The sequence below is a fragment of the Pogona vitticeps genome, chromosome 2, assembly GCF_051106095.1.
Source record: "Pogona vitticeps strain Pit_001003342236 chromosome 2, PviZW2.1, whole genome shotgun sequence".
In the NCBI taxonomy this organism is placed as follows: Eukaryota; Metazoa; Chordata; class Lepidosauria; order Squamata; family Agamidae; genus Pogona; species Pogona vitticeps.
The window spans coordinates 32310189-32332970 of NC_135784.1; the positions used below are offsets into that span (position 1 = coordinate 32310189).

The window sequence follows — 22782 nt, forward strand, 5'->3', positions numbered from 1 at the left end:
TATAACACTAACAATGAACAGTATATATACTGCAACAGTATTTAACAGATACTTAGCCTTTTTTCATAAAACTTGTATCTACTATATAACAGTCACTGTTTTTATAATATACATTTTATAAATGTTTTTAACTGACATTTTAATAATAATAAATATTAAAAAAAATAAAAAGATGATGATGATGATGATGATGATGATGATGATGATGATGATGATGATGATGATGATGATGATGATGATGATGATGATGATGATGATGTCTCCATCATGTACATATGGGAAGGAGAAACTGCTCACAAGGCACATTGTGAAGTCCCATTTGGTTGCCTAGGCACCACTGTTGCATCACAAAACAGGATACTGTTCTAGCCAATCAAAGGGCAAAGAGTTGGCCCTCATTTGAATGTGAGCTGGTATATGGCAACAGGGGTAGAAACAGCCTGGAGGCATTCATCATTAAGGTGGGCACAGAAACAGACACCTGGGAAAAATGGCTGCTGCTCATAGTCGAAAGAAGATGCCACCTCAGAGAAGAACGAAACAGAAACAGAAGAAGCAGCGACAACCGCCAAAAAAGCAGCAGCGGAGGAATGGGGCAACGAAGCAGGCAAAGTACCCTTCCAAGGATTTCATGCCTAAGATGCTACAAGACCTCTGCCAGCGAAAGGCGCCCCTGCCACCTAAGACCAATGGAAATGCTATCTTCTCCCAACGATGTGTCCTCACCACCCAAGATGGGCAGCAACAATATTTCCTCAGCAACTATATGTCCTCACAAGCCACCACGGGCACCAGTGCCATCGCTCCAGCAATCCTGTGGCCTCAAAAGCCAGCAATGGCAAAATGGCCGGCGACGCAGAGTTTTCAACCCCAGAGGACCCTCCCCAGCCATCTGTGGCAGGACGGGCAGCAGCAGCGGTGCGTTCTCAGCCACGCCATGCCCTCAATGGCCATCGGGAGCAGGATGGGCAACCACACGGGTACTCTCATCGCCAAGGACATACAGTATGAAGTGAACGAGATTGTGCCAAGGCAGGTGGTACCATACTTGTTTACCAACGATCCCAATACATCTCCTTACTAAAAGGGCATTCCATCACCCCCCCCCTCTCCTGGGCTGGCCGATCTCTAAGGGGGAGAAGGAGGAGAAGAAGCCAGCCTGAGAAAAATCCCATCTTTCGCCTGATGGAAGATCCTCTTGTTTCAAAGACTGTCGTATTTCAAAACATCTCGCTTGCGCATGAGAGATTTTCCTTTCAGGGGAAGACAAAGCAATTAATTATCAACATACTTAAATAAAGTGGGATTTTCGAATTAATGCCTTCATCTTACAAGTCTCTTCTTATTAAGCCTTTGAGGTACAACACACATTTTTAAATTTGCACTTACATGGTTCCATCACCTTTTTTTTCCCCCTCGTCCTCTTGTTCGTTCTGGATCATTCCAGGCTTTATACTCTAGTCATTGAGACCTAAATAAAGCCTTAAATTAAATTGTTCCCACCAGGTAAACGTGCATCGCAGCAGGCGTTTACCTCATTTTTCCTCAAGGTTTGTGGGCTGTTCACAAGCCTCTACAGTACAGCCTATGTGGTATATCTGGCAGCTTGACAGGCAACCTGTACAGGTCTCATCTTGTCTCTTCCTCTATAGTACACATCTGAAATTCAACCCTTTTCCATATTGGCTAGAACAGGCCAACTCTTTTGTGCTGCATATTTATGTCTTGAAATAAGAGGATGGATTCATGCAGACACTAGTACTGCATCAAGGGAGTTGGTTTATTTATTTTATTTATTTAATTTATATGCCGCCCACACTACCCAAAGGTCTCTGGGCGGCATACATTTAAAACACAATAAAAATTTAATTTCAATGTTTCTTATTAGGCCAGTGGTATCACAGATGGAGGCTATCACATCATTTGACAAAAGTCAATCTGTGCCAAAGCAGGTAATGGTGGTTTTTTTTTCTTTTTTCTTTTACTGGATTTAGTAAAATGGAACCCAAGGCAGGTAAGAGAACTAGTTCAGGCTTAATTTTATTTTGAACTCTGTGTAACGTGTGGGACTTCCTCTGAACTCCCAGCTTGCAGACAGTGGGAACAGGTGTCAGGATACTATGACCCATAATAGAGAATTTACTCTTAGTACATGAACCAAAGAGGCATCCATCTTGAAACAGGTGTGCAGCCACAGAGTCAGCACATGAGGCTGATGCAATCCTTGAAATGTGTATTGGCTATGATGTAATGTCTGCGAGAACACATCAAATGATGTGTCCAGTGATTTTGTTCAAACTATATAAATGCTGCACACTATGGTGCTGTGTGGAGTGCTGTGTTGCAGAGTTCCTGCACAAAGTGCTGTCCGTTTATTTGCTGAGAGAGTATTATTGAGTCTGTTGACTAATGTATATAGTTCTGTTGTACATAGTCTGTAAATACATTGCTGATGACGGAACCTACTGTCTCTGTGAGTCTCTTTGCTGTCATCCTGGATGACTGACTTGTCTCAGGACCATCTCCACACCCCAAATCCTGACAACAGGATTTCCAGACTATGGAATGCCCTCTCGACTGAGATTCGTCTGGTGCCGACGCTGATGACATTTCAGTGCCAGGTCAAAACCTTCCTGTTCCAAATGGCTTTTAACTGAAATAATATCAGCTGTAGGTCTGATGGCAATTTTTATAATATATATTTTAATTGCATTTTAATTATTTTGCCCTTTTATTTTGCCTTTTTATTGTTTTTTAAATGCTGTAAGCCGCCCAGAGACCTTCGGGTAGTGTGGGCGGCATATAAGTTAAATAAACAAACAAACAAACACAAACAAACAAACAAACAAACAGGTGGGCAAGAAGTAAAGCAGCCATCATATTGAGGATACCAGCAGCAGGTATCCATATTGACAACACCAACGGGCAGATTGCATGAAACATGCCTCCTTGTGTCATTGGATGCTCCCTGACCGATCAGGGAGCAGCAAGTGAAGGATTTGCTAGACAGACCTGGGAGGTGAGATTTTCTTTCTGGGGAGCAGGTAAAGCATGGAGTCTAATCCACTGGTAAGTGGAGAGGACTTTTAGACAGTATATGTAGTCTTCTCCTTGTGGAGATCCTTTTAAGGAATCAGGATGTGTCTGTCAAGTTTAGGATGCAGGTGCATGCCCTGAAGGCAGGTTGACCCATGATCAGATTTGCCTTCCATGCTGGCACAATGCTTCCAGTAGCCACAGCCTAATAGATTTGTGGCTATTTTCTTCTAACTCGTTGTGCTGTTTGCTTATTTGTGTTTGCTCTTGGGTGCCAGCCCACAACTGCCATAGCTTTTAGCACTTAGATTGCAATCTTGCCTTCCCATTTCCCACCTCCTGTTTTCTTCTGTCTATCCCCTTTTTATATTTGGCTGAATTGGTTCAAAGGACATTTTCCACTAAATTTTGCCAATGTGAAGGGGTGCAACCGTAAACATTTAGGGAGCCAGAAACACTGAGAAGGCTCCCTGACCAAGCTGTCCCATGCTTTGGATAATAACATATTTTATTTATATTATTTATATGCCACCTTTCTCCCCATAGAAAGGCAGCTCACAAGAGATAAAACTCTGAAACAGTATTTTAAAATACTACTATAAAAATATCATATAAAAACAATTACTGTATACCAATATTAAGGCAAAAGCCAAAATTAAAAACAATTTTAAAACTCTTAAAAACCTGTACATTTAAAACCAGCATTCCTGAGACAACTTATTTGTTAAAAGGCTGCCTGAAGAAGAAGGTCTTTGCCTGACGATGGAAGGGCAAGAGGGAGCGGGCCACCTGGCATCTTGGGGAGTGCATTCTAAATTACTGTATATGGAACAACCGCTGAGGAGGCCTTTCTCTCAAGTATAACTTCTACCAGTCCTATATCATTGGCCACAGTAGACATTGTATTGAAGTCTGGACATTCTCCACTCCTGATCTAAAATAATTAAATGTTGGAATCTTTTGCAATCTTACTTGGGCTAGGACTAAGTCCCACTAAATTCAGCAAGATATCTCTAAGTAAACATGCATGGATTACTTGTTATGATGTGCTGTCAACCTGTTTCCAATTTATGGTGACTGTAATAAATGTAACAAACTTCAGAAAAGTCCTATCACATTAACAAACCTGGCCAGATCCTACAAAATTGTGCCAGTGGTTCCCTTTATTGAGTCAATCAACCTCATGTTCCATCTTTCTCTTTTCCTACTACTTTCAACTTCTAGCATTTTTGTCTTTTTAATCTTGCTTTCTCATAATATATCCAAAATATAATACCTTCACACACCAAATAAATTGATTATTTTCTTGTCGTCTTCCCTCATTCTCCAGCTTTCACATCCAAAGACACCAATCACCATTCGATATTGTACCTAATATTTTAAATTGCTTGTTCATGCTGGATATGTTTTAAAAGTAGTTTCACTCAGCAGCAAAGGTTATGGAAGTTTTAAGCTTAATACTATAGGTTTGGCCATTAACTCATAGTATTAAACTTTAAATCTTCTCTAACTTTGTCTGCTAACAAACTGAAATTATTTGTGATTGCGTATACTGTACTGTATCGAGCTGGCACAGGATCCCATGCACAGCATCCTACTCAATCCAAAATCTCACCTACGACTTAAATGAAGATTTTACATAGATTCTTTCAAAATGATCTGAAAACATTCTCCACCATCTCGAAGCTCCGCAATTAACGTCAAGAACTGCATTTTCGCCTCGATGATAAGCTAGGTGTCCCCATGGGGTTGGGGGTAGGGAAATAAAGGCCTTTTTCACCCCCGGAGGAGCTGGGCTGAGAGGCAGTTGCGTTTTCCAGACCTCGCATGCACGCACCCACAACTTGGAAAATGTGCTTTTTTCGGATTCCGATTGCCAACTAGTTGTCGGAGCTGACGGCAAAAAGACTGAAGTTTTGAAGAACGAAAAAAACTCGGGCTCCTGGACGCGAACAGATTGGCGTATGCGTAATGACAGCAGAGCTAAGAGAAGCTTGTGCGTCACTGTCAGAATGGCCGAGTGGTCTAAGGCGCCAGACTCAAGGTTCCGTCCTTCCCTGTGCTGGGTGTTCTGGTCTCCGAATGGAGGCGTGGGTTCAAATCCCACTTCTGACACATCCTTTTAGAAGACGTTTGGATTTAATCACCCAGCTTGGAGTGACGGCGGGGGGGAGGCCGAAAAAAAACCCTCGTACTCAATGGATTCCTGAAAATAGGGAAGCTTTTTTTTTTCCTACACAGGATGGCAATACTGAGACCGAGTACCGATGTATGCTTATTGTAATTAACTCCACGGAACGCACCTTGAAGTTCATTTACGTGTGCACAGGAACAATAAAATACATCGTCTGGGGACAGAGTTTCAGTCCTTTCTCTCTGCATAGGGCTTCTTGATTTTCGGGAACTTTGGCGAAAAGATAAGAAAGGGAAGACGTCCTGGGAGGTAAACGGGATGAGGGCTGTGGGCTGTTGTGGTTTCTTATTTTTCCTGTAACAAACTTGAAGGTATTACTGTATTGTAATATGTGCGCTCAGAGCTCTTCAAATTATTTTTGCCCGGCTGTTTGGTGTGCTTCCGGGGTGGGATGATTCACTCTTCTCCAGCGATCAGAACCAATCTGTCGCCAGAGCTCCCCTACTCACACCTTTCTGAGCCCTGGGGCTTCTACTTTTTTTGATGCGGGAGGTGCGCTCTAGTTTGGTCCGTTTCCAGTACCTGCCACCACTGGGAACTGGTCAAATCGAGCCTTGCAGCTGTCAAAACTGCCAAGACTCCCTCCGCTGTCAGTTTCCAGTAAGCCACTTCAGGATATGAGCAAATTGAACATTTCCCCTGTTTTGCTGCAGAGAGAATGTGGAAGTGACTTTTTCTTTCTTTCTTTCCTTCTTTCTTTCTTTCTTTCTTGCTTGCTTGCTTGCTTGCTTGCTTGCTTGCTTGCCTCTGCTAGATTATCACTGATGAGCTGAATCACTTAGGTTAATTTTTTTAAATTATTTGCCTATGTGTGACTTGCATATGGAAACTACGGCTGCAGGCAGTTTCTGGATCAGCATTACACACAAGGCAAATAATATACATATAAATTTAATCTAAGTGATTGAGTGCATCACCATTGGTCTAGTAGTTAATAGTACTACTAGTACTATTCACTCCCCTTGTCCATCTGCAGAGGAGCAAGGGAAGTGTTCAATTTGCCAATAGGCTGAAGTGCTTTCTTTATTAAACCATTTCATGGCCATTGACAGTGGAAGGAGCCTCCTGCATTCCTATAGAACTGCCATGCTGATTTTTAAATAGACCTCCTGGAATTTGGAATGCAATCAGTACAGTTGAGAGAATTCTATTTCCTTGTTCATTATTTGATGTGCAATTAGAATGGGAGGAGAAAAAGAAAGAGGAGGAGAACTTATGGAACTAAAGGATTCTTTCCTGCCTTTCCTGTTCTATAAATTACTTTTGAAATATTTTGAGTACACCACTTCACAAAAGATCTGTATCCATGCTTCTCGATCTAGACTCCCAGGGCAAACAATATGATCATCTTCCGTAAGTAATGTTTTGCTGTTATTGTTTTTAATGTTCTGTCAAGTCACAACCAACTTATAGCAGCCCTAGCAGGGCTTTCAAGGTAAACGAGATATTTAAGGAGTGGTTTTACCAGTTCCACTCCCCCAAGTGAGTCTCCGTGGCTGAATGGGGATTCAAACCCTGGTTCTCCAGAGTCCTAGTCCATCACTCTGTCCACTACACCACACTGGGTGCCCCAAGTAATGTCCTACTAAGGATAACTGCTTGTATTTTAATATGATAGAACATGGCTGTTCAATTTTTAGAAACAAAAAGGCATTTAAAAAAATTCAGAGAGCCAGCTATCTTTTTATTTTATTTTACATGTGGTATCTATGTATTTTATTTAAATCCCACCATTGTCTTCAGAAAGATACAAATTGGTTATCTCAATCTAATGCAGCAAAAATAAGAAAGACTCTGGTGGAACCTTAAAGAACAGAGGCATTCACACCTTTAAATATTTTACCTGTAAACATCTTGAAACAAGAAGTTCCGTAGAGATCTGTAGACATTTATGATTGTGTGAGCTCTTATGGTCAGCAGCATATAACCTCAACAGGCAGACATTTTCAGACCCAGACAGAAGAGCAGCATGAAATGCTACAGAAGTGCAAAAGGTTCAGCATCATGATGGTCTTGGCAGTGCTCATTAAAAGTCAATTAGCAATTGTAGGGAGATTTTTTATCCCATGGGGTTAGCCATTTTAGCCTGTTGGAACAAAACCAACAAAGAATCTTGTGGCATTTTAACATATTTTATTTGGCATGAACTGCATTGGAAAAAATGGGCTACTATCCATGGAAGCATTTGGCTGTTGTCATTTATTTAAAATCTTTTTACCTTGTCTTTCTCCTTCCTGAAGAAAAGGGCCTTCATCTGCTTACGGAAAGATGGGGCCAGACTATCCTCCTGTGGGAGGGAGTTCCGAAGTCTGGGGCAGTGACAGAGAAGGCCCTCTTTAATGCCTCTTAACACTCAAGTGGGCTCTTAAAGGGAGGTGCAGTCCTTGAGATAGAATGGCACATGAAACTTGTCAGTCCTTAATCTACCGCACGATTCTTTGCAGTTTTTGAGAGGTGACAAGTACAGCTCTTAAGTATAATCTTTAAGACTTGTTCAAAGATCATTGGCTGGTGAGAAAGTACATTTGAGCATAAGGAAGCCAACTAGGTAGATGTAGTCTAGAGGGGCAGGGTAAAAATCAAATAAATGAATGAATGAATGAATGAATGAATGAATGAATGAATAAATAAATAAATAAATAAATAAATAAATAAATAAATAATGCATGGAGGATGGAGACAAGTAGAAGAATCTGTCCCACAGATGTACATCATTTATTCCATTTTTATTATTAGCCGCCCAGAGTAGACTTGTGTCTAGACGGGCGGGGTATAAATTTAATAAATAAAATAAATAATAAAAATAAATCATTGGCACAAGGTGGAAATTAGAGGTGCAGGGGGATCAGGAAAATAAAAATTATAAGTGGAGAAAACCTTGCATAATGTGGTCCCTTCCTGTTTTCCAGTTCTGCTTCCCACGCTTGTAGTTTTATGCTAAAGAGCTGGACCAGTCATTCGGTAAATATGTTTGTAGACATAACCTCAAAGCTTATATACATTTGTGTCCTTAGGGTGTTTTAATCACAGATGATTCACTTCTAAGAGCTGAAAGAAATATACAGAGTAGGATTTGAACTCAGGTCTCCAAAGTCCTAGTTTCTACTACACCACACTGGCCCTCCTTTTCTACAGCCACATTTTAGGTCACCCAATGAGATTTACATCTGTGTGGTGCTATCTTTGCATCAAAATGGCATATGCACCTCAAGGGTCCCTATTTGCTCTGGCTCTTTTAAGAAGACTAAAAATGGGATGGGGGGAACTCTCTGTCCTTGCCGTCTCTTGCTTCTCGGAGGAAGATTTCAATGTGCATGATGCAACACAGTAGTGTTATCCTAATTGGATTGAAAATATTTCTTTTCCTTCCTACCTTCGATGCATGAAGGAAGAAAGTTTTCAATTTCCCTATTTAGCATGTGTTCCCTATGTATACAGTATGCTGCTGGATCAAAAATCTCCCTTCCGCCTTCTTCCACTTCTGGAAGGACATTTGAATTTTTTCTTTTTTTTTTCCAGAATGATGTAGTGCATCACTGCTGTCATCATACCATTCCCCTCTCCCACAAAGGAGCAGAGAAAGTGTTTAATTTCCCAATACCATGACGTGCCTAAGCTCTCTTTCTAAGCCACGTCACAATATTAGAGAACTGAAAGCAGAAAGCAAATAGACAGCTGCAAGCTCATTTTGGTTCATTTCCAGTGATCACACATGCTAGAAATGAACCAAAACAAATCAATCTCACCTGCACTGAAAAAGCAGAAACCCCTGACAATAACCCAGAAAGGTGTGGATAGGAGTGCTCTGGGGACAGAGCAATTACACCTATCATTGTTCTGAGATTATTAAAACTGGCTTGCCTAAAATCTAGCATATACATGCGACTATGCTCTACCTTTGTTTCTTTTGAAATTACAAAGTCAAGTAGAAAATGGTCACTTGCCTCCAGAGTTCCTCTTGCTGCCACTTCTTCCACCAAGTCATCACTATTGGTTAGGATCCAGTCCAGAATAGCTACTCTTCTGGTTTCATTCCTCCATCTTTTGTAGGAGAAAATTGTCAGCCACACAAGCCAAGAATTTATTGGAAGGTCCATATTTGGCGGATTTTGTCGTCCTAGAGATATCAGGGTAATTGAAGTCTACTACAATTACTACTACATTGTGTTTCTTTGAAATTCTTGCAATTTGTTTTTCTAAAGTTTTTATCTGCATCTTCTTGATAGGGTGGTTGGTAGTATGCTCCAACTTCCATGCTCCTTCTGTTTTTTGCCCCAATTATATTAATCGAGATGCTGTTGATGGGACATAAATGAATTTAAGTGTGTTTCAATAACAACTTATTACTTAAAGAATAATTATATTTTCAACAGCCCAATGCTCTCCCTCTCTTGCCAAAGATCACTGCTTTTGATTTATTAAGTTTAGTTAATTACTAAATCATAATCCTGCAAATAAGCACTAAACATTCTCAGATATTTATGCACACCCACTTGCAGGGCAGAAAGTAAAATCATGTCGCCTGCGTAAGAATTTTTTCTTCCCGAATATAAAGAAATAAACAGAACCCCAGTTCTCACCAATCTCCATCAGGGCTATAAAACTCTTGTCTAATATTTAAATTTATTAGAAGGACTTGGGCAAGACCGCAGGGTAAAACATTCAGGAGACATTTACAAGAATAAAGATGATGTGAACACATCCAAAGGGAGATGGACCAAGCACAGATGAGAGAAATCCACAGGAGGGGAACAAACAGGAGAATGGAAGCCTGAATTATATGCCACATCTCTCTCTCTCTTGTGTATGTTTTCCCTAGTTCTTGCCTCTTTGATATTCTTGGCCACACTGCAAAGCTGCACTGCTGACTCCAGTCCTTTGGAAGAATGTTTCAGGGAAGCCGATTATAAGGAATTTCTAGAGATAGCCAGACACGGACTAGAGAAGACATCCCACCCAAGACACGTGGTGATCGTGGGAGCAGGAGTCGCCGGGCTCAGTGCAGCCTATGCTCTCACCGAGGCGGGGCACAAGGTACGTCACTAATACAGTGGTGCCTCGCTTAACGAGCGCACCGTATAATGACGAATCCGCATAGCGATCCCGTTTTCGGGATCACTAATGCGGAGGCATAGCGTCGGCCCCAATGGGCAAAAGTCGCTTTGCGACGCCCGCAGATCAGCTGTTCAGCGGTTTCAAAATGGCCACCGGACGCCTAAAATGGCTGCGCTCAGCGTTTTCGTGCCCTCCCCTCGCTTACCAAGGGCTCGAAAATGGCTGCCGGACCCTGGAAACTTCGCTAAACGGTGAGTTTTGTGCCCATTTGGAACTTCCCCATTCCGTTTAGCAAAGTTTTCACATAGCGAAGGTTAATCCGGAATGGATTAACCTCGCTATGCGGGGCACCACTGTACCTGTCTAGCTCCATATACATTTTTTTAGAAGCACTCTGTGCTTCTATAGAGCACAGAGTGCTGCCCTCTGAAGATGCCAGCCACAGAGACTGGCGAAATGTTAGGAAGAACAACCTTCAGAACACGGCCAGATAGCCCAAAAAACCCACAACAACCATTAGATTCTGGCCGTGAAAGCCTTAGCGAATACAAGTTAAAAATAGTCGATACTTATTTGCGTGTCAATGTACCAACTTATTCATGAGCAAGTTTACCTGGTTTACTTACAAATAAGGAGGCAGCATCGGTGGCGCAAGCTCACAGCAGCAGGACTAATGTGAGGGGAGAACCTTGAGGTGAAGAAAATTGGGGAGATAGAAAGGAGATCACTCCCCTTTTTCCTTGCCTTTCTTCTTAGCCAGGGTGGAGCTGTGCTGCCTTGTGGGGGCAGCACCCATGGGGTCAACAACACCCCCTTTTCCCCACAGCAATCGTTCAGCAGGCTGCGGTGGCTTTCTTTGAAAGAAAAAAAGTAAGAAATTGTGGCAGAAACAACTGTCTGAGTGAAGCAATTATCGTTCTATTTTGTCCCTAGGTGACAGTTCTGGAAGCCAGTGAGCGTGTTGGAGGACGAACGGAGACCTACCGCAATGAGAGAGAAGGCTGGTATGCAGAACTCGGCGCCATGCGCCTGCCGGCATCACACAGGTAAGGTGTGTAGCAGAGTAAGGCTTGCTGAATCTATTTGTAGTGCAAGATGTATTTTGTTCATGTACTACTACTGCCCATTGATGTTCCTGCATTGTCTACCTTGATGTGTTCAACGGCTTCGGTCTCTGGATTATGTATGAGTTATGAATAGGGATGGACACAAAACAGACAAACAAGAAACCTGACAAACAGAACTGGTTCATGGTTCAGTTCATAACCCAGTTCGGAGATCCAGTTTTGCCGAAGCAAAACCAAACATGGATCTGTTTTCCCCGGGGCCTTTTGTCTGCTTTGGCAAACTGAAATGGCTCGCTTGCTCCCTTCCCATGGCCTCCCCATCGCCTTGCTTACCTTAAGCAGACCCACAGAGACCTTTCTTCCCAAGACATCATCACCAATGCAGTTTTTAAAAGTGATATTCTACTACATATTGTACTACATATGTATGTATGTATGTATGTATGTATGTATGTATGTATGTATGTATGTATGTATGTATGTATGTATGTATGTATGTATGTATGTATGTATGTATGTATGTATGTATGTATGTATGTATGTATGTATGTATGTATGTATGTAAAATGAAGTCGCTGCATGTTGTAGGCAATAATAAAATGAATAAAGACAGGAAATGACAGTGCATCAGCTTGCTCCAGGATCAAGATAATAATAAAATGAAATAAAAATTGATTTCATCTAATTGAACATCCTAATGTACTCACACCACTGAATTTCTGCCGTCATTTTTCTTAACCAAAGATGTCTCTTGAGTTATAACAGTGAGTGACATGGCTAAGCCTCAGAGCTCCTCCTCCTAACAGTCAAGTGAAGGAAGAAGATGGAAATTCCATGTCCTTTTAAAAAAAATACCTCATTTTTGTACTTTTTGTTTAAAGCTTTGTATCACAGTAATGTTTTTACTATGTTTTTGTCTTCTTTTCACTCAGGATTGTCCGTGAGTATGTTAGAAAGTTTGGCCTGAAGCTGACAGAGTTTGTTCAGGAGGATGACAACGCCTGGTATTTGCTCAATAACATCAGGAGAAGAATCTGGGAGGTCAAGAAGAACCCCAGCCTCTTGGGCTATGAGGTTGATCCCTCTGAAGAAGGCAAAACTGCAGACCAGTTGTATCAGGAGTCCCTTCGACAGGTTTAAGCACCTTTCCCTGACCTTTTATTACCCCGCTCTTCTGTGACCTGTTCCTAAAAGAGAACGATGATGCTAAAAGAGAATCTGGTTCAAACAGCTTCAAAAGATTAGATTCTCTGTATTTGGTGGTGGTGCAAAAAATTATTATCTACAGCACACAGGGAAGCTGGTGAAATGACAGATTAATATTATTGTTTCAGGAATTGTTCCTGTGGACTTTACAATAGATGGTACAGTGTATACCTCTGTGCTCTTCTATACAGTAATCACATCTGAGCATTGAGCAGGGGATTGGACTTGATGGCCTTGTGGTGGGGGGGGGGGAGGAAAAACACACCACACAAAGCATACACAGGGAAGTGTTTACAATAATACAATAGCTAGTATAATCTTGACTCCATAACTGCATTACAGTACTAAACTCCATAACATACAGTGGGGTCTTGACTTAAGAATGGCTTGAGTTAAGAACATTTTGACTTAAGAACCGCTCTCATAGGAAAATATTGACTTGACTTACATACTTAGATTTGAGTTAAGAACTGAAAAAAAAACCATGTGGGAGGCAGGGAAAGTGCAAAATTTGAACTTTCAGTTAACTGTTGGCCAGTGAAAAGGGTGCCTGTCTGCTTCCTCACTCCTCCCAGCGTTTAGAGAGTGGATTGGGAGACAGTCTTCGGACTGCCTGGTACTGCCTGAACCTTTCTTGACCTAAGAAAAAAAGAAACAAAATATCCCCCCTCTAGTGGTCGAAGGCGGAATAGCAGCTTCCCATTAGTTTCTATGGACGGAAAAGAGCAGATACGGATCAAATGGTTTTCAATGCATTCCTATGGGAAATGTAGATTTGACCTGAGAACTTTTTGACTTGAGAACCACCTTCCTATACGGATTAAGTTCTCAAGTCAAGACTCCACTGTATGTTATATTCTCTACTCATATTTGTTTCTGGGCTCAATCACAAATATATATATATTTGTGATTGAGCCCAGAAACAAATATGAGTAGAGAATATAACATACAGTGGAGTCTTGACTTGAGAACTTAATCCGTATAGGAAGGTGGTTCTCAAGTCAAATATATATATATATTTGTGATTGACTATATATATTTGTGATTGACTATATATATATATATATATATAGTGTAATTTTTTGTATAATATCTTTTTAATCTGTCTCCAAAATCATTTTACTCTGCCACATATCAACCACTTATGCAAAAAAGGTCCCAAGTTGCTGAAAACATTTTTTATATGAGTTGGTAATCCCTAACACCCTTTTTGCCAGTTTTAAAATGTCATCTATAGAACATCTTTAAAACATTTTCTCTCAGATTTACTGATTTAATCCATCTATAGTAATCATTCCACATTTGAATTCAATCAACTATGTCTATATTATAGCCAAATATTTGTACCCATTTAATAATCAGCACGTTCACCATTTTGGTCTCTAAATTTTCTTCTAACAGTTTTTGTATAATCTTATCACTAGTATAAATCCATAGCTCATCCACCCAGACCATCCTCTCATAAAAGCCCATTATTTTGTCTTTCTTAAATCTTTATTCTAATTTTAGCATTGCCCACCAATCTATCAATAGATCCCTTTCCTTCTTCTCCTGTGTATTTGATTGTTGCTCTTTTTCTGCTGCTCCCACTGATGTGGTGAATTGGTCTATCTTCTGAGTATTTTGTTCAACATCCTCTTTCACTCCTGAAGTTACCACCTTAATTTCTAGAGTTTCTTGAATTATTAATTTTGATAAGCTTGTACATTGGCTAATCACTTCCCTTATCCTCTTTGACGCTTATTTTCCTTTCAATCTTTTCCTTTCCTTTATTATTTATTTTTATTTTTTTCTGTTATTTTGGACAATATATTCTTTTAACTTGGTGCCCTCTGTTTTCTGGTTATGTTTTGTTTTCTGAATTCTGAATCCCAGGTTGAAGACGAATTGAGCAGGACAAACTGTAGCTACATTCTGGCTAAATATGACACCTACTCAACCAAGGTAATATGAAAGCTTCCTCAAGTATAAGCACCCATTTGCTGAAATCATTAGAACAATGTGGACATAATTGAAAACATCTCCTTATGTCCTCTAAGGGCAACATTTGAAAGGGCCATTTACAGGAAAAGAAAGGAGGGCTAAATCAATGAACTGGAAATGAATATTTGTAGAGGAACTTTGGGAAAGTTAAAGCTGCAATAAGCTCAGACTTGCAAGAGAGATTAACCATGACAGAAGGGGAGTTTTCAGATATGCTCAAAGCAAGAAGAGGGACAAGGAAATAGAAGGCTCACTGCATAGAGAGGGTAGAGAAATACTAATAGGCAGCAGAGAGAAGGAAGACTTCAGAAGGGTAGCTAAGACTTCAGAATTTAAAATCAGGATCCCAGACATCCTTAACAGATTAGAGAACTGGATGAAAATGAATGAAACAAGTTTCAACAGGAAAAGAAAACAAATGTTCTACATTTAGGCAGGAAAAAGCAGGTGCAGAAAAATTAGATGTGTGACAGCCAGCAGCAAATGTGAAAAGTTTCCTGGTGTTTCAGCAGACCATATATTAAACGTTAGGCAACAGTGTGACATGGTAGAGGAAAAAAAGTGAATGCAATACTAGGTTCTATGAACAGAAGCAGAGTGTCCAGATCAAGGGAAAGAATAGCAGCACTCTGTTCCACACTGATCAGACCTCATCTGGAATAGAGTATCTAGTTCTAGGCACCACCACTTAAGAAGGATGTCAACAAGCTAAAATCTCTGTAGAAGAGACCATTCAGGACAAAAAATGGTCTGGGAACGAGGCCTGTGAGAAATGGTTGAGGGAGCTAGTTATGTTTTGCCTAGGGAAGAGAAGAAGGAGAGGTGAGATGATAGTCATCTTCAAATATCTGAAGGGGTGTCACATGGAAGATGAAACAAACCTTGTTTTCTTGAGGTCCAAAGGGTAGGATCCAAGACAATCAATTCAAATTATGAGGAAGGAAATTTTGCCTGAATATTAGGAAGAACCTCTTGACTGTGAGAGCAGCTGGGGGGTGGCGTGCATTGCCTAGGAGTGGGGTGGACTCTCTTTTGCTCATGATGTTTGAACACAAGTGAGAGGGCGACCTGTAATGGGTGCCCTAGCTCTGCATTTCTTGCTTCTTCAGGGGATTGAAGTTTTTTGGGGCAATACCTTGATTCTGCTCAATTCAGAATATAGGAAGATGATGGGAACTGGTTCAGGAAATCATGTATTTATAAACTCCATTGGCAGTCATTTGAGGGAGGGTGTGTGTGATACCTCCCAGATTCCTCCACTGGCTATTGAGGCTGGAGCATTCTGGGACCTGTAGTCCCCAAAAGCAAGCTTTTCAAGCTCTGAATAAAGCATGGCATAGGAGCCAACCCTTCCTTCTTTTTTTAAAAAAAATCATATTTTTAATAGGCAAAGATGAGAATCTCAGTGTGCTGCATGGTATACTAGATACTGAATCTGATATTTTCTTGGGCAAATCAAGGGTATACTTATTTGATCTCCTTGTGTGCTATGAACCTGTGCTATTTTTTGCTCACAATCCCTGGAATTCTTTCCCCCTTAACAGCAATATTTAATCAAGGTAGCAAACCTGAGTCGTGGAGCTGTCCAGATGATTGGAGACATATTAAACGAAGATTCGGGATATTACTTGTCTTTTCTTGAGAGCATGGCAGATTATGAAATCTTATCGTCAAAGTAAGCAAAGAATTACTCCTTGGTGATTCATTCATTCATTCATTCATTCATTCATTCATTCATTCATTCATTTATTTAAATTTAATTTATATGCCACCCAGAGGTCTCTGGGCGGCTTACAACAATTAAAATTCAATACAATAAAAGATAAAATGATTGAAATACAATTAAAATACAATTAAAATAGGATAAATTAGGATAAATCACCCAGATTGAAATAGAACCTGCTTTTCTTGGACCCAAATGGTGCTTGGGCCCATTTCCCCCCTCCCAGACTGTAAGAATATATGTTCAGACTCTTTACAATGAACTCAGCATAATAACAGAATATCAGAAGTACCAGCCAGATGGCTCCTGGGAAGTCAAGAAGCAAAAACATGAGTGCAATAGCATCTCACAGTGTCATATATATGTAAGGGTAATGAACATAACTTTATCAAATGTCAGTTTTTTCCATCCGAAAGCTGGCCGTTGTGCAAGAGAAGCACAGTGTGGGTAGGGGGACAGGAATGAGAAGCTGCATTGTTTCATTATCCTGTGATGCTGTAACCTGTCTATAACACTGCTGCCATAGTCACATGCAATTCGAGATTGTTTCCTCGTCTTAATGATATCTACACAATACTAGATTGTGGTGTATATATTTCATTATCACTTCCTCTCCCCAGAGAACCCTGGGAATTGTAGATTGAGAGAGAAAGGGAATTTCCCTAATAGAAAGGTAAAACATCCACAGTTCTTCAGAAGGAAGCTATGCCACTTAACTGGTATAACCCCTATTGTCCACTTTTGAGTTGGTCCCTATAGCTGTACAGTTTGACTTGGTTAACAGAAAATAAAATCTCACGCCATAATTTCACACCATGAGAACTGGTCGACTCCTGCCTCAGGGGCTGTTCCCAGAAGACACTGCCCCTCAGAGTTGTGATCAGTGTCCAACCTGGCTGCTTTTAGAAAGAGTGTGAAGACAGGTCTTCGTAAATTTATTACAGTGGGGTCTTGACTTGAGAACTTAATCCGTATTGGAAGGCAGTTCTCAAGTCAAAAAGTCTGTAAATCAAGTCTCCATTGACCTACAGTGCATTGAAAACCGATTAATCCCATAACAGGCCGTTTTTGTTCCATTTTGGTTTTTTTCTGGTCTGTAAGTCAATTCTCAGGCTGCAAGTCAAACCTAAATTTTGCGGCCAGAGAAGTCTGTAACTCAAAAAGTCTGTACGTCAAGCCGTCCGTAAGTCAAGGTTCCACTGTAATGATGCTGTTCCATTTATTGTGATAATATTAACTGTTTGTAGATTTTACTGATTTTAATGTTTTTAGAGTTGTATTTGAGTTTATTTAATTGTTATTGATTTTGCTACTGGGATTGCTTTTGCTAGTTGTTTTTAATCTTTTTTTATGATCACTGTCAGCTTCCTTGAAGTTCTGATAAAATCAGTACAGTATAGATACGCACACAGGTTTTTAATGCCTGGTGGCAGAACTGAATCATTCAGAACCCAAACCAAAACCTAGAACTGTTTTTTGAAACAGTGTTTGATTGAATCTGTTTTATCTGCCTTGTCCTGAAACCTGAACCAGATCCTTCTTAAAAGAAACGGATAGGAAGTCCATAATTGAAAATAAGCTGATCAATAGCCAGATATCTCAGAGTGAGGTGAGCAGCGTCCATATCTGAGATCTTCACACAGCAATAGTAATCTCAGAAGCCATATGTTTTCTCCTGGTGAGGGGAAAATGTCCCAGAAAACTGTTTGACCTCATCTTTCATAGTCGCCTATTGTCTTTCTCAAAGACTGTGGTGCTAACCATCATGTTGTGAAATCAGGCCTCTCAATATTAGGTGACTCAAACTTCCTGTTTAAATAATTTTGCCAAAATGCTAAGACACCATGCTAGTAGTATCTGATTAGCTACCACAGTTCCCCCTGCTTCCTTGTCACTCTGCAGTCACAGTTACTGGTGGGGATGTTGGTTGACTAGACCTTTCTGGCAAAATACTGTGATAATATTACTGTGAGGCAAAATACTGTGATAATTTTAAAACTACCAGATTGATTTCAGTGTCAGCCTTTATGGGTCAAAATCTGCTTCTTCAGACATTCTTCAGTCTGAAGAACTGGATTTTGATTTAAAAGGTCCACATAGAAACAAATCAGGCAATCTTCACAGTGCCACAAAATTTTGCCATTTTCCTCCCATTCCTTTCCCCCTTTAAATAATTTGGCCAACAAGCTGAGACAGGTTAACATGGCTGCTTTCTGATTAGCTTGTGAGCACGGAAGTTTGTCTTCGGATAAAACGCTGGCTCTATGGCATGAAAACGGGAATGAGCACCGCCCCCTAGAGTCAAACACAACTGGACAAAAATTGTCAAGGGGAACCTTTACCTTTACCTTCTGATTAGCTGCCACAGTGTTTTCTGCTCACTCAGGAATCACAGTTGCTGGTGGGGGTGTTGGCTGTACATGGATTTACCCAACAACACAGCTCGGTTATGCCTTTTTTCCATTGTAATCCAAAGTATTTTGTGTGTTTTGGTCTGAAACATGCAATTATAGTTCATTAGATTTGCAAAAGACTTGTTTCCAGTAAAGATTGAAACTTCAAGAAATAGTTTATTGATATAGATCAGTAAAGACACCTCCATTTTGGGATTTTCTAAGAGTGGAGCGTGTGGCTATGGGGACTCTCATGGTGAGTATCTGCACTTAAAAATTTACTACTGCACCACTGCATGCCGCCAGTTTTTTCCTGCTGCCAGTATTTTCCATGTTCTTATGTTTTGCTGCTGCTATTTTCAGACTCTGTCCATTTCACCTCTAGCCTGTTTTTGCCTCGCAGGCTTGATGAAATTGTGGGAGGCATGGATCAGCTGCCCAGAGCCATTTACAGTACAATCCCAGGACTGGTTCATTTCAATGCCAGAGTCATCAGGATAGAGCAGAACGCCCACAGAGTCAATGTGGTTTATCAGACCCCAGGGAAAACGGTGTCAAGTGTGACTGCCGATTATGCCATTGTCACCTCCACAACCAGGGCCACGCGACGCATCTATTTTGATCCACCTCTTTCGCCTAACAAAACAAACGCCCTGAGGTCCACCTACTACAGGAGTGCCACCAAGATCTTCCTTGCTTGCAGACAGAAGTTCTGGGAACGGGATGGTATTTATGGTGGGAAATCCACAACGGATCGCCCGTCCCGATTCATCTACTACCTTGCCCAAAACTTTACAGGCGGCGTTGGTGTAATCTTGGCTTCCTACGTCCAAGGGGATGACTCTCGTTTCTTCCTGGCTCTCAGTGATGAGGATGTCGTGAATATCATAATGGATGACTTGGCAGCCGTCCACCAGATGCCCAAATGGGAGATCCAGAATCTCTGTCCCTCTGCAGTCGTAAAGCGATGGAGCCTGGATCAGTACTCTATGTGTGCCTATACTGCCTTCGCCCCTTACCAGTTTATAGATTATAGTGAGGCTCTCAGGATGCCAGAGGGCAGAATCCATTTTGCTGGGGAACATACTGCCAAGCTTCATGGCTGGCTAGATACGACAATAATATCAGGGCTGAGAGCAGCAAAAGAAATAAATGACCTCTCATCTGGGAAGCAGTGGTTAGGAATAAGACAGACTGGCAAAAATGAACTTTAAGTAGGAGTTTTTTGGGGGGGAAAGGAGAATGGTTAGTGAAAGCTGCATCTACATCATTCCTCCAAAAGTTATTTGTTTAAAATTACAGAGCCCAGAATCCCCAAACACCATGGCAGAGGAATCTGGGAATCATAGTCCAAACATTTGACGTTTCCAAATAAGAGTTTTAACCCAGAATAATTCAAAACATCCAACAGCTGAATATGCAACCATGCTGGATTTATAGCTATGCCTTTTTTTTTTGTTCTGTAATACTAAGACTGTCTGCTTTTTGAACAGCAAGATAAAAATAAAATAAAATTATATGGGCTGAAGGAAATAGCATGAGGATGCAATGTAGCGTCTGGTAAAACTTAATTATTATTATTTTTTTGATTTATACCCCGCCTATCTGGGTGACTTGTGTTATTATTAGTTACTTCATCATTTATTCATAAAGTTAGCTTTGCTGACTGAAGTGCGAATTCAGATTCCAATAACTAAGTTCCCAGTTCCTTATTAATCAAACAATCTAAATGCAGAACTTATTTAAGGGTTTCATTAAAACTCCTTCCCAGAAACTCATGAAATAATTTATAATATAATGAGGTCCACAACATAAGCTGAGGCATACCCTGTCGCCTATACATTGAGCAGAAGGCAACCACATTCCCCATTCCAACAGCTTCCCTGCTATGTGACCAGTCTCACAACCAGTGCAAAATCAAGTACACAGTAAGGATGCTGCCGAGGGATGTTTGAGTGATTTCCCTTCCATTCCACTTTTCAGCAACAAAACATTAGCATATACCACAAGTACTGTAACTAAAAACAGGCTTCATTAAATTTAGAACTTCAAGCCGCCTTGCACTATATATCAGATTAGAGTAGCGTCAATTCCTTAGCAAGCCTTCTGAGGTGACTAGAAAGTACTTTGCTAAATTAGACGCGGAAACTGTACGCGGAAACTGTACGGCTGTTTCACAGTCTGTGAGAAAAGATGCTGACTTTTATCTTCTAAAGATGTAACACTGGGGTGGGAAGCAACTGGATTGTGGGTGGTGTGTGGCCCCTAGATATTATTCTCCCCCTCCCCATGCAGCCCCCAAGGGCGATACAATGGCAGCAAGAAAATAACCAGTTGCACCTATATAAAGGCATTTCTTCCTTGTCAGCTGGTGCTTCCGGTAAACAAACTGGAAGTGCTAATTGGCTTCTAAACAATATGCACTGCTCCTGGTGCCACTCATTTCAAGAGGAAGTGCCTTTTAATAGGTATGAGTAAAGTAATGACAGGGCACATATGTGGCCTAAGGTAGGTTGAGAGGATGGCAATTTGATCTCTTAGCCCCCAGCCATTGCCTAACCTTTAATGTAAATAAAGGCTAAAAAGAACTCAAACAGCCAGTATGGTTTCTTGCTATGGGGCATGAGATAAGATACAAAACCTTATCCCTTGATTACTGAGGAAGAAATTATGTAGTGTCTGCACTAATGAAAAAAAGTTTAGTCACTGCATATCACCTGACAGATTTTGAAGACTCATCATGACACCAGATGACCTCTGTGAATAGGGAAGTCAATGCTGCTTGCTGATCATGGTTCAAAGTCTATCTAGTGGTGAAATTAAAGCTTGGGGGCTGAAGTCTTTTAGGGAACTGCCACCCAACAGGCTCCCAAATGACTCTCTGAAAGCATCAGGTGATGCAGCCAGAAGCACAAACAGCTCCTGACGCATGCTAAGAAATATAGATTATGACTAGATTAGAAAAATAATATTTTATGGATTATAATAATATTATAGGATCAATAATATAATTATACCACAAACAATAGAATTATCACCTAACATATATAGGTATTATGGACATATGGATTTATAAACTTACAACCTTATTTGTTGGATAAAATGTTAAATTTTAAACAAGATTTGGAAAGAAAGATAGAATCATAGAATAATTGAGTCTGAAGGATCCTATAAGGCCATTGAATCCAACCCTCTGCTCAATACAGGAATCTAAATCAAAGCAGATGGTTGTCCAGATTTCTCTTGAACGCCGCCAGAGTTGGTGCACTCACAACCTTCCAAGGTTCCATTGTTGTGCTGCTCTAACAGTTAAGTTTTTCTTGATTGCCTAGATCTGACTTCCTGTAGCTTGAGCTCATTATTACATGTCCTGCACTCTGAGATGATCAAGAACTTTATAAAAAGTAAACATTGTACTTTATAAAACTTTATAAAAAGTATACACCTGCCACTATACTTAGTTGTCAAAGCCATTTTCCTCCATTTACTGCATCCTAGTCTCCTGTCTTCTAAAACTGTGAAGACTGTCTTGCAAATCACACTCTGACTTAGCCTTCTACATCTTGCACTGAGGGGGGGGGGGCTTTTGTTCTCTGAGAATCCTTGCATTAGGAGGTGCTTCAAAAGAGCCAAATGAATGAGTCTTGGCTCTTTGAGAAAGCTTTGATTTCCGTATTCAACAGAATTCCAGAAACTGTTGGTTCCAAGGACTGAAATGCTGAGAGTAGGCGATTCAAATTTCTCAATTACCTGTGGGTCACGACAGCATTCTTCTTTTTAAATTATAGCCAGGGTATAAATTCAGGGCTAGAGATGCTACTTTTATTTTTTTTTACTTTAAAAACACATTATCCTTTTGCGCAGAAGATCACATTCATTCCCAAGTAAAGGGGATTAGTGTCAGGCCACCAGAAGCAAACTCCATTTTATTATTACAATCATGATTTCAATAAATTTAAAATGCACATGCACAAGAATTTTGCCTCTTCCTAAACCAAGGTAGGAAAAATGGGTTTCATTTGTTCTGTGCATTTTTCCCGGCGCCAAAGATTAGCGGGATGGTCAACTGCCTGATTGACTATGAGACACCTTCCTATATTCCTACAGAACTCGGTTTCTCAACCT

The 22782-nt window shown here is 40.6% G+C and overlaps 1 protein-coding gene and 1 non-coding gene across 2 annotated transcripts; both read left to right on the plus strand.

The window, feature by feature from the left end:
- The first annotated feature begins 4614 nt into the window (after nucleotides 1–4614).
- LOC110088021 (L-amino-acid oxidase) lies at nucleotides 4615–20195 on the plus strand. The gene is made up of 7 exons (XM_072989220.2): nucleotides 4615–6583; nucleotides 10050–10264; nucleotides 11219–11331; nucleotides 12285–12486; nucleotides 14434–14502; nucleotides 16086–16216; nucleotides 19061–20195. Exons 1-7 carry the CDS (start codon nucleotides 6571–6573, stop codon nucleotides 19869–19871), a joined length of 1554 nt encoding a protein of 517 aa, XP_072845321.2. The 5' UTR covers nucleotides 4615–6570; the 3' UTR covers nucleotides 19872–20195.
- Nucleotides 5043–5151, plus strand: TRNAL-CAA (transfer RNA leucine (anticodon CAA)). Its single transcript has 2 exons — nucleotides 5043–5080; nucleotides 5106–5151. It is a non-coding gene; the product is annotated as a tRNA-Leu (tRNA).
- Nucleotides 20196–22782: the final 2587 nt, after the last annotated feature.